Below are 12,368 nucleotides of genomic sequence, written 5' to 3' on the forward strand. Positions count from 1 at the left end.
CGGTGAGTCTGATGTCTGAGCCGGGCAAAATGGGAGACTATTATTAAGAACAAAATTACAGCGCATATTCAAAAGCATGGATTAATGAGACAAAGTCAACATGGATTTATAGAAGGGAAATCTTGCCTCACCAATCTACTATATTTCTTTGAAGGGGTGAACAAACATGTAGATAAAGGGGAGCTGGTTGATATTGTGTATCTGGATTTCCATTAGGCGTTTGACAAAGTACCTCATGAAAGACTCCAGAGGAAATTGGAGAGTCATGGGATAGGAAGTAGTATTCTAGTGTGGATTAAAAACTGGTTAAAAGATAGAAAACAGAGAGTAGGGTTAAATAGTCAGTATTCTCAATGGAGAAGGGTAGTTAGTGGGGTTCCCCATGGGTCTGTGCTGGGACCACTGCTTTTTAACATATTTATAAATGACCTAGAGTTGGGAGTAACTAGTGAGGTAATTAAATTTGCTGATGACACAAAGTTATTCAAAGTCGTTAAATCATGGGAGGATTGTGAAAAATTACAAGAGGACCTTACGAGACTGGAAGACTGGGTGTCTAAATAGCAGATGACGTTTAATGTGAGCAAGTGCAAAGTGATGCATGTGGGAAAAAGCAACCCAAATTATAGCTAGGTTCTACGTTAGAAAGGGATCTAGGTGTCGTCGTCGATGAAACGTTGAAACCTTCTGCTAAGTGTGCTGCAGTGGCTAAGAAAGCAAATAGAATGTTAGGTATTATTAGGAAAGGAATGGAAAACAAAAATGAGGATGTTCTAATGCCTTTGTATCGCTCCATGGTGCGACTGCACCTCGAATATTGAGTTCAATTCTGGTCACCGCATCTCAAAAAAGATATAGTGGAATGAGGAAAGGCTAAAGCAGCTAGGGCACTTCAGCTTGGAGAAAAGGCGGCTGAGGGGAGATATGATAGAGGTCTATGAAATAATGAGTGGCATTGAACGTAGATGTGAAGCGTCTGTTTACGCTTTCCAAAAATACTAGGAAGGGAAAGGGGACTTGATATACCGCCTTTCTTAGGTTTTTGCAACTACATTCAAAGCGGTTTACATATATTCAGGTACTTATTTTGTACCAGGGGCAATGGAGGGTTAAGTGACTTGCCCAGAGTCACAAGGAGCAGAAGTGGGAATCGAACTCCGTTCCCCAGGATTAAAGTCCACTGCACTAACCATTAGGCTACTCCTCCACTCCACTAGGGGGCATGCGATGAAGCTACAATGTAGTAAATTTAAAATGAAAAGAAGATTTTTCTTCACTCAACGTGTAATTAAACTCTGGAATTCATTGCCGGAGAATGTGGTAAAGGCAGTTAACTTAGCGGAGTTTTAAAAAGGTTTGGACAGCTTCCTGAAGGAAAAGTCCATAGACTATTAAAAAATGGACTTGGGGAAAATCCACTGTTTCTGGGAAAAGGAGTATAGAATGTTTTGGTACTTTTTTGGGATCTTACCAGGTATCTGTGACCTCAATTGGCCACTGTTGGAAACAGGATGCTGGGCTTGATGGACCTTTGGTCTTTCCCAGTATGGCAATACTTATGTAATTATGTATGTACTTAAGATTTGTCCCAAGGAACCAATGCACCAGTTGTGCGGGTCCACGAGTGAAATAACGCAGCGACATTTAACGCACCACTTGAAGTCACTGGGAGCTTTCTGGGATATCATTTTGGCTAAATTAAACTCCTCAATCTTGGACAATTAAAAAAGGGGAAACATTCAAATTGAGGTCAGGGCTGCAGCCTAACCACGCAGCTATGAGTGCAAAATAAAAGAAACCATAAAAAGCCAAAAAAACTAGAGAAAAAATATAATGATGGGAAAACTGGGGAAATAAATTTAAAAAACAAAAATTACGCACGGGGGAAGGCACTCGCAACAGTGAAAAAAGTTTTTGAAAAGCACAGCATGAGGAGACTACGTGAATGCATCCTCTCAGCTCCGTGGAAAAAAAGGCCAAGGGACCAGCACTCGAGCACTGGGTGGGAAGGCAACAGTGCATGATTGGTGGGATGTTGTTAGAACTTTATCTAGTGCAATCCGCACCAGGGTTCTGTCGAATGACGGCACCCACATGTGAGAATAAGCGAGAGAATTATTCTTTTCTCTTATCAGATTGAGAAAACATTACCTAAGACAAGTTTTCTGTCCTGAAACTCGTCTACTTTGGCTAATGGTCAAAGTCTCTTTTCTTTCTTATTTTTTGTTGATTTATTTAACTGAATTTTAGCTGACCTTATGATATAAGCCTTTTACGTCTATATAATTTTGTACTCTCCTTGTGCCTGGCAAGAAGCTTATGGAAGAAACCTGTGTTTGATGTCATGTACTTTCTTCTGCTGCCGCAAATTTCCTTTTGAATAAAGGAAACTGATCAATTTGTTTTGATGTGTTAATTAAGCAGCTAGAATCCACATTACCCTACTTCAATTACAGGAAGAGACACAGACTAAGCTGATGGATCCAATCAAAAATGAAAAACTTACAAATGCTATCACCAGGTGGATAGCCAAGGACAGTTGCCCCATGAACACGGTTTCTGATGATGGCCTCCAGGAAGTTCCGAGGGGTGCAACAGGATGTCAAACCTATGTATCTCCGAGCAGGCCAAAGATTGATGCACGCATCAGAAATCTGTTTGATGTAGAAAAGAGCAAGATTCAAGAACTTGTGGGTGAAGCGACCCACGTTGCTCTTACAACAGATTACTGGACATCATTAGCTAACATCATCTACCTGGGAGTCACGTGTCACATGCTGGACCATACTTGGACTCTGCAGTTTATCCACTGTCTACCATGCGACAGAATGCCACTTTACTGCAGTTTGTGAGGAACACTTCAGTCGGGTTGCAAGGGAATAGGGAATCTATGACGTCACAACTATCAGTACTGAAAAAGTGTCAAAGTGTGCAATGTGACTGCTGCAATTGGTCTGCTGCCTTTTCAGCATGTCATGCTTTTGCCCACATTCTCCAGATTCTGTTAACAAAGCAATGGGGGAGTGTGGCTTACAGGTCATCTTAGTGAAATGTAGAAGTTATCAGCCACTTTAAACACAGCCCCACAAATCAAGTGGAGTTGGAGGAGCAAAAACTTCATGTGAATTCTGAAATGCTTGTTCAGGATGTGTCTATGAGTTGGAATTCTACTCTAGACATGATCAAGAGACTGTTTTGGGACAAAGAAGTGGTGCTGGCAACTTTAACTCAACAGCCACTGAGTGGGAGAAGCTTCTTGTGATGCACACCATTCTCAAACCCTGTAAACTGTAACGGAGTTGCTGGATGGAGACTGATATATCTCATGCTCAGTGGTACTGCAACCGTATGCCATCTTCATCATGCTACGATGGTGTCCAACGATGATTCAGCACATGTGATTCACTTCAAAGAAGAATTTAATACAGATTTAAGAGGCAGACAGGTAAACTGGTCCTGGCTGAACACTGTAACTGCATTGGACCCCCACTTCAAACTCCTCAAGTGTATGCCAAAGAAGCAGCGATGCAATGTCTGGAAGGAGCTACAGAGCCTACTGTTGCACGATGAAATGGACGCCAAGACTGAAATGCCATGTACAGAGCCACAAAAAAAGTATGTTCACTTATAAGCCAAATAATCATCAGATTCCAAGGATGATCCATTATTGGAACAACATCTGGGAACAAGGCTGTTTATACTTACATTGCCAAACTTCAGATAAACCAAGAATTACGCCCATTTTAGTGGTAAAACCATGAAGCATCACATACAGTCATTGCTAGACTGGCTATGAAATACTTAGGAGCACTATCTACAATTGTCCCTTGTGAGCGCTCTTTCACCAGGCAACACTGACAAACTTGCGTGCCTCAGCAGCAGGTTGAAACACTAAGGCAGTGATGGTGAACCTATGGCACGCGTGCCAGAGAGGGCACGCAGAGCCCTCTCCCTTGGCACGCGCGCCGTCGCTGGTCCGCCCACTCTCCCTCCCTCCGAGTACCAGGCCGGCCTCCCTCCCTCCCACCAAGCACCAGGCTGCCCGCCCTCGCACCCTCCCTCTTTCAACCAAACAAGCATCAGGCCGCCCGCCCGTCCTCCCTCCCAGCACCAGGGCCCCCCCTCCTCCTCTGAAATTTAAAAAGCGTACTGGGTTAAGGCGGCGTCAGCAGTGGCAGTGGCAACGAAAAGCGTGTTCTTCACTCGGCGCGTCTTCCCTTCTGTCTCTCAAGCTCTGGTCCCGCCCTCATAGGCGGGACCGGAGCTTGAGAGACAGAAGGGAAGGCGCGCCGAACGAACACGCTTGTTTGGTTGGAGGGAGGGCGGGAGGTAGGCCTGGTGCTGGGTGGGAGGGAGGATGGGCGGGCGGGCGGCCTGATGCTTGTGTGGTTGGAGGAAGGGCGGGAGGTAGGCAGGCCTGGTGCTGGGTGCTGCTGCGTGCTGGGTGGGAGGGAGGGAGGGGGGGAGGCCTGATGCTGGGAGGGCAGGGGGGAGAGGAGGGTGGCTGGACATTTGTGGCTGGAGGGGAGAGGAGGGTTGCTGGACATGGATGGAGGGCGAGAAATGAAGAAGAAAGGAGGAAAGTAAAGAAATAAATGGAAAGGAAGCCCTGGAAACAGAGTTAAGAGAACAGATAGAGAGCAGCAGAATCAGCGACTAGGACCAATATGGATAGAAAAACAAAATCACCAGACAACAAAGGTAGAAAAAAAATCATTTTATTTTCATTTTAGTGTTTGGAGTATGTCCAATTTGAGAATGTACATCTGCTGTCTTATTTTGCACTGGGTATACTGGAGCTGTAACAGCTTATAGAAATGATTTATAATGAAAGAAAATCATGTTATTTTTTCTCCTATACTAGTATAATATTTTCAATGATGTCTGTTTATATGCGCCATGGCTGGTGTAAGGGGTGTGGCTATCATAGGGGTGGAGTCATAGGTGGTGACCCCGCCCATAATGAGTACCGGCACTTTGCGATAAATAATTAGATTTTGGGTTGCTGTTTGGGCACTCGGTCTCTGAAAGGTTCGCCATCACTGCACTAAAATTTCTCTACCATAATCACACCATACTGCTCTCTTCCAGTCTCACAAAACCTGAAAATTCTTGGAGTTACTATTGATTGAAACCTCACTCTCGATACCCACGTGAAGAACACAATGAAAAAGATGTTCCACACCATGTGGAAACTCAAAAGAGTAAAACCATTCTTCCCGAGATACGTCTTACGCACCCTAGTACAGTCAATGGTAATAAGCCACCTGGATTACTGCAATGCACTATATGCGGGCTGCAAAGAACAGACTATCAAAAAACTCCAAACAGCCCAGAATACGGCCGCCAGACTCGTATTTGGAAAAACTAAATATGAAAGTGCAAAACCCCTAAGAGAGAAACTACACTGGCTCCCACTTAAAGAACGCATTGCGTTCAAGATATGTACGATTGTACACAAAATTATCCACGCAGACGCCCCGATCTACATGCTGAACCTAGTGGACCTGCCTCCCAGAAATGCCACAAGAACATCCCGCAAATTTCTCAATTTGTACTTCCCCAGCTGTAAAGGACTAAAATACAAGCTGATGCATGCCACCACCTTCTCCTACACGAGCACGCAAATATGGAATGCTCTACCCACAGACCTGAAATCAATTGACGAAATAAATAACTTTTGCAAAACTCTGAAGACACACTTCTTCAACAAGGCCTACAACAAAAACCAACAGCTTCATTAACTCACTCTCCCAACCAGTTATGAAAATCCACTTCTACTATCACCCACCCAATCACTTCCTCTTTCTTCCCTACTTAATCTCTTCACACTACTAACTATATCTGATATTCTGGAATGACAATGTCATTACAGAACTATGTAAGCCACATTGAGCCTGCAAATGAGTGGGATAATGTGGGATGCAAATGCAATAAATAAATAAAAAATATGTATAGTGCGGTTAATGATATGCTGAATGCATTTTGCTGTTCTTAAAAGACAATATATGTAGTTGTTTACTTATGCTGAATGCAGTTTTTGGCTATTGTTCTTATGGTAAGTACAATATTCATTATTATTTTAAGTTTTCTGTGCTGCTTTTATTTTTAATTGCATGATTAACCATGATATGCAGCCCTATGTAAAAGCAATTTTCATCAATACTAAATAAGTGGCAGAGACAGAACAACCCACCAATAGAACTGCCACACAGATTTCCAGTATCCATCTCACTTTGCAACACTCAATAGAACAGGAATGTTTTGAGTTACGTTTGCCAGTGTTAGATTTAAATAAACAAAAAAAATTTTGAAAGGAAAATACAGTAAAAACAAAACAAAAAAAAACTTAAATATAAAAAGTGGAGGAGTGGCCTAGTGGTTAGGGTGGTGGACTCTGGTCCTGGGGAACTGAGTTCGATTCCCACTTCAGGCACAGGCAGCTCCTTGTGACTCTGGGCAAGTCACTTAACCCTCCACTGCCCCAGGTACAAATAAGTATCTGTATATGTAAGCCGCATTGAGCCTGCCATGAGTGGGAAAGCGTGGGGTATAAATGTAACAAAAAAAAAAAAAAAAAAAAAGTGAAAATGTTCACTAACCTTCTTCAATCAACTTCCTGTCCAATGAAACATTCAAATACTCTTGCTTTTTGGCTGTAAACAGAAAGCAGGAACACCATGAAATAGAACAGTTTCTCATAAAGAAAACATGCATTTTAGGGTCAGTCACCGATACCTACCAATCTTGAGCACCTCATCCACTGCCTGAAAAGCCATCTTGTTAATATTGTAAGACCTAATGAAAGCAACAGCAGGATTGTTTTAAATTCAGTGTAAAAGAGACACAGATTTTTTTCTTATGTATAGAATACTGATTTACTGCTATGGTCTTGTCTTAGAGAAAGCGTATCCAATGCTTCCAAAACCAGTCCAGTTTTTAGTACAGCTACGAGTATGCAAATAGATTTGCATATACTGGTGTGCCCCAAGGACCAATATGTGGAAGTTTGCTCTTTTTAGCTAGTTGGTGTAGCAGGTGTCAACAAAACTGCCTTACAGTGGATTTGCCATAGTGGATTCTTACTGCCAAAACAAACTTCACAAGAGTTACTTTAAAAGCAACAGTTCAGGTTGTGAAATAGATAATATCATCTATTCATATAATGTCCCATTCAACCAAATATTTCACCTACCCATTTTAACAGCTTCTTTCACTCAGGCCTATAACGGAAAGGGAAAGGGGATGGGATTTGATATATTGCCTTTCTGTGGTAACAATCAAAGTGGCTTACATATTAAAATAGGTACTTATTTTGTACCTGGGGCAATGGAAGGTTAAATGACTTGCCCAGAGTCACAAGGAGCTAAAATGGGATTTGAACACTCACTCATTCTTCCCTTAAAATAAAACTAAAACTACTCACCTACCTGTAGGTTACCCACCTCCCCAGGGTCTACCTTATTCTCCCTGGTAGTCTAGTGGTGAAAGCAGGGCAGGAGTGATTCCCAGTGCAAGAGGAAAAATAGCTGTGGCCTTGTCATTGCAGCCCTGCTCACAGAGTTACAAGAAGCGATGGTGTGAACCATTGGGATGGATCCTGCCATCCTACACTGCTCCTTCACCTTCCACTTTTTGGGCTTGACTAGCACTGATTTCTTAATTACTATTACTAGGAATGTTAAACAGTTTTTGCATCACAAAAAATGAAACTGGTCTCCTTTTAGTTGTGCAATACCAAGAAATTCATATCCTAGCCATGCAGGGGACCTGCATTTGACTTTCAGTCCAATCTTCAGTCTTTGGGCCAGTGGAAGCTATAGATAATGCATGCATGGGCCACAGACAGTGACAAAGTGAACTGCTAAAATGGGCAGCTGCAAATGAAGGCTTATGGCACCACAGTCAAAACCAGCATCTACTGGGACTAAGTTCAAAACCCAAAGATGGAGGAAAACCCAGGTCAAGAAAGGAAATCGTTTTGTTTGCAAGTATGGTTTAACTGTCAACTACAAGCCAGAGTACAGAACATCACTACGATAAGAATCAGAACTCGAAATAAAATCTTCTTTTAATGCAGTCGTTAAACAAAGAAAAAATAACTTACAGTTCAGGTGTGCTGTACATGGAGTTTTTGCCATACAAACTAGGAGTCTGTTCTCAACCAGCTCCCTCTCCATGCAAGAGAGACTAGGAGATTTCAGCAACACACTGGGAAATGTTGTTTATACTTTTACCCTGGTGAAACCTTGATGGAATCACAATGGCTTGAAGGGATCATGTAGCAAAACACACACCAAAGGCAGTTTAAGTTCACAGAGGAAACATGTTGCAGACTAACTTTACAGATCCGATGGAGAGAGAAGGGGGGCTACTTGCCCAGCACACTTTATGACTTACAGGGACTTGTAGTCCTATTATAATTACCCTATTACCTGCCTCCATGCAAATGGGGACCGAACAGGAAAATTTAAAGTGAAATACTTCTGAGTCCTTGAACTCCCTTCCCCCTCCTCTCACCACAGTGGGGTATGGTGAAGGCCAGTGCTCACATTGATATTTATTTTAGAACCACAGGCATTAAGGGGCACATCATACTAAATTGCTCCTTTAATGAAATGCAGACATCAGAAGCATCAAAGGTATTGCTGCCTATTTGGCAGATGCAAAATAACTTTGAAAGTCAACTGGAAACTGATGTTTTCAAAAGGCCATAACTTAAAATGTTCCACCTCAGACTTCAACAGTGCAAAAGCTTGGGTCACACAATGGATTCAGTGTTCCAAAAAAAAGGAAGCATCAAGGAGAGAGGCCAAAATCTACATCTCCCTCTATTACTCCATGAAACTGTCACCCTGGGATGGTCAGTAGCTGGAACATTCTCCAAGATGCTGTGGAACACTACTGCCACTACAGCTCTAGCCCCTACTGGCTTGAGATGCAGGAACCAGGCTTAGGAGTTTAACCTGGATCTCCTGCACAGCAGTACAGTGTGCAGTTGACAACACATCAGGCCAACCACATCAATGCCTTTTTTCAATTCTAGCACTGTAACATTGGTGGCCTGGCAAGCAGAGTAGCCAAAAGAAACAAGTGTTTTAACATTTTCCAGTGCAATGCTATTGAGTCAGCTTCCTTTTGCAAGAACATGACGGCACATTAAACACCATTTTGTTTTTAAATAAAGGCCAGATCAAGTGGACAGACTCTCTTACAGTCCAACCACACCTGCAAACATTTAATTGTAGTAGCCCTGTTATAGAATTGCCCCCTCAGAAAAACCTTTGGAAAATTAAACCCTATGTGTAAATGCCCGTTTTCACAAAAAAAAGCCTTTTATAAAACTGTAGATAGGTGTTCGGGCAGGGAACAACAAAGGCAGCACTGCAGGTACATACACACATTTACACAAACTCTGGAGCTGGCTTGATGTGAATATTGGCATTTGTATGCTACTTGGAGTCTATTTTATAAAGGTACTTAGGTACCTATTGCTTTAATATAAGAAGCGTCTTTTGGACTCTTTACATAGGTGCTCTGTTAGGACATCAGGCCCTTAATGATCAAGTTGGGTTTTATGGTTTCTCGCTGAAGAAACACTCAAAACCAGACACCCCAGCATTTTGCAAACTGGAAGAAAAGGGTACATCTAGTCAAAATGAGAATGTTCACAATTAGGTCTGCCTGGTCGTTTACTTTTAAAGATGTTCTTTACAAGTTGTGATGCCATTTTAAAAACCAATAAAAGCAGTGGTACATTCGTTTTTGAGATCACACAGACCCTTTCTTTGGATGTGTCAGCTGGCAAGACAATTTCCTCAAGATAGTTCAGTTTATCAGCTTCCCCTTTCATTTTTGTGTCTATAGGGGAAAACCCTCAGAAATCAAGCCTAGAATACTTTCTATTAAAGTGCTTCCCAATTAGAAACAGAACATAACTGAGAACAAAGAAAAACTGATACCAAGAGGGCTAGTAATTTGATGCTAAGACCAAAATACAACGAACAGTGCAGCAACTCACCAGGCTTTTGATCCAGTTCCTGTGCACACATTCAAGCCAGAGCTCTTCTGCTTCTCCCAAGGACCATCATCCACTGAAATCTCATAATAAGAGGCCCTATGAAGCGAGAAGTTAAAACGGGGTTTGCAGGATTTATAGTTCACCCTAAGTAAGATAGAACACAGTCCTGTATCAGCTGTGCAGTCTTCTGAAAGATTTCAGGGTTTCTAAACTCTAAGTATTTTCAAAAATTGCACAGCATACGTTGCAAATATGAGGGTGGGGGGTTCTAGAAAAATGGGGAAGTTTTCAGGCTTTTAAGAACTACTGGGCCAAGCTTGATGACTATATGCACCATAATTTTCACTGTAACCAGTTCCGATACCTTTTTTTCTTTGTTTCTTGTGTGTGGTTGATTTATGTTTGTACTAAGAAAAATTAATAGAGAGATTTGAACCAAAAAAAAAAATTTGTACAGCAAAATGAATCAGCATACTGATCTTAATACAACTCAGTCAACCTTCCTCTCCCCTCCAGGCAGGTTTCCATCCATCCTCTTCCTTTATCCCCACCCTCACTTATTTGAATTTTTATTGAGTGTCTTCCAAACAAACAATTGACATACAACAAACAACGTGCTGATAAAGATAAGAAACAAACCGAGCAATCATAGAACACACTCAAATATTTAGTCCAATACCACCCACCCCCCAAACCCTCCCAAGATCCTTCCATTCTTGGGTATCCAAATAATCCTCCCCAATTCCAATTCCAAATAACCCATATTTTGCTGTTTTAGTTTGGTAAGAGTTGGAAAGGGTGGGTGCAGATTTGGGGGGAAATGAAAGTTACAGTTTCATATTTTATATTATGACATGCTGTTTGTTTGTAATACTTTTTTTTGTTTTGGAACTATGCTTTGTTGTGCAGATGGTTTTGTTTGTTATTTTGACAGACACATCATGGTTCACTAGTTAATGCACTTGTTTTATGGTTTAACAGCTTTTGTTGATGACACAACAAAGGAAACAACAATCAAGATGATTATACAGAAAGGCAAATAGCCAAACATACATAATACAATAAAAACAATGTAATTATGTTCATCATCAAAATGTTTACAGGTCCTACCCATAATCTCCCTTACCCTCTAAAAAAAAAAAAAAAAACTATATATGACAAGTCCGAGGTGTGTATGGTACGGGAACTTCCCTCAATGCAGGGGGGGGAGACAGCGAGAGAGAAAAAAAAAACAGAAAAAAACCCAATAAATAAAACAAGGGAGTCTCCACTCCCCTCCTAAAATGTATTTAAAATTGAACTGGCGTATTTAAAAGAAACAATGTCCGTTGTTTAGGAGATACCTTCCTTGTTTTCATTCCAGAAGCATCAACACATTATTATTATTATTAACATTTGTATAGCGCTACTAGACGCACGCAGCGCTGAACACCTGACATAGAGAGACAGTCCCTGCTCAATGCAGGCAATTTCTCCATGCCCAAAAAGAGAGAACCACATCCCTCACCCATACACTCAAGATAATTAGTTTACCCAGTGCTCTTGCTTTACAAAGGAGGAAAACCTAAGAATGGTTAGGAGCACAAAATGTGTCATATTTATCTAAGAGCAACCCTGCTGGTGAAAATGGCAAAACTAGAACTAACAGTTTCTCAAGATAACACAGGAAAGCCCTCCAAAAGAGCTTTATCTTTGCACAACCCCAGAAAGAATTTAAAAAAAAAAAAAAAAAAAGGAGTTATGGCCTTGATGACAATTTTGACAAACCGGAGTCTCTATTCCACCTCTACTGAACACCAGCTCCTATGTGAAATATGTTCTATGTAATGTGCAAAATTGACATTCCCGCAATTCAGCACTCACTGAGATCTAAGGGATAAATTTAATTAGCAAAGACAAGGGAAGTAGCAGGTAACCCTAAATCCAGACTTCATTTGAAAATTAAGTCCTCATGGATCTGGGCTGGGGAGAGTGACTGCAGTTCTTTATGAAAGGAAGAAACTGACAAGCATCCATCTTGAAATTGATCAAAAAACTCCTGCAAATGGAGACCCAAGGAAAAAGCCAATGTGTCCAAATTTGGCGAGCAAATATAATGCTGTAATTGTCGATAAGCCAAAAAGTCCCTGGGTCCAGAAACTCCCCTAGACCGCAAAGTCTCCCAGTAAAGCATCTGACCCCCATCACTCAAAACATGCAGGAGAAGAAAAACACCCCGAGAGGACCAATATCTAAAACTGGCACTATCCCATCCTGGAGAAAACTGCAGATTGTCTTGAAGTGGCAGCTGATCTAACATTTCGGGATGTCCCCCCAAATGTAAAACCAGATGTCTCCAAGCATGTCT

At 41.6% G+C, this 12,368-nt stretch overlaps 1 protein-coding gene across 3 annotated transcripts in view; it reads right to left on the reverse strand.

The window, feature by feature from the left end:
- Positions 1 to 12,368, reverse strand: part of NADK2 (NAD kinase 2, mitochondrial) — a 128,382-nt gene that overhangs the window by 63,664 nt on the left and 52,350 nt on the right. For 2 of the 3 annotated variants that reach the window (XM_030193041.1, XM_030193040.1), the window contains exons 8-10: positions 10,022 to 10,165; positions 6,743 to 6,798; positions 6,603 to 6,656 (exon numbers count right to left, since the gene is read on the reverse strand). In XM_030193041.1, the coding sequence (XP_030048901.1) occupies positions 6,603 to 6,656; positions 6,743 to 6,798; positions 10,022 to 10,165 (254 nt within the window). The remainder of the gene's footprint in view (positions 1 to 6,602; positions 6,657 to 6,742; positions 6,799 to 10,021; positions 10,166 to 12,368) is intronic. The other variant, XM_030193042.1, reaches the window with a different exon arrangement.

Source organism: Microcaecilia unicolor, chromosome 2, assembly GCF_901765095.1.
Source record: "Microcaecilia unicolor chromosome 2, aMicUni1.1, whole genome shotgun sequence".
Classification (NCBI taxonomy): Eukaryota; Metazoa; Chordata; class Amphibia; order Gymnophiona; family Siphonopidae; genus Microcaecilia; species Microcaecilia unicolor.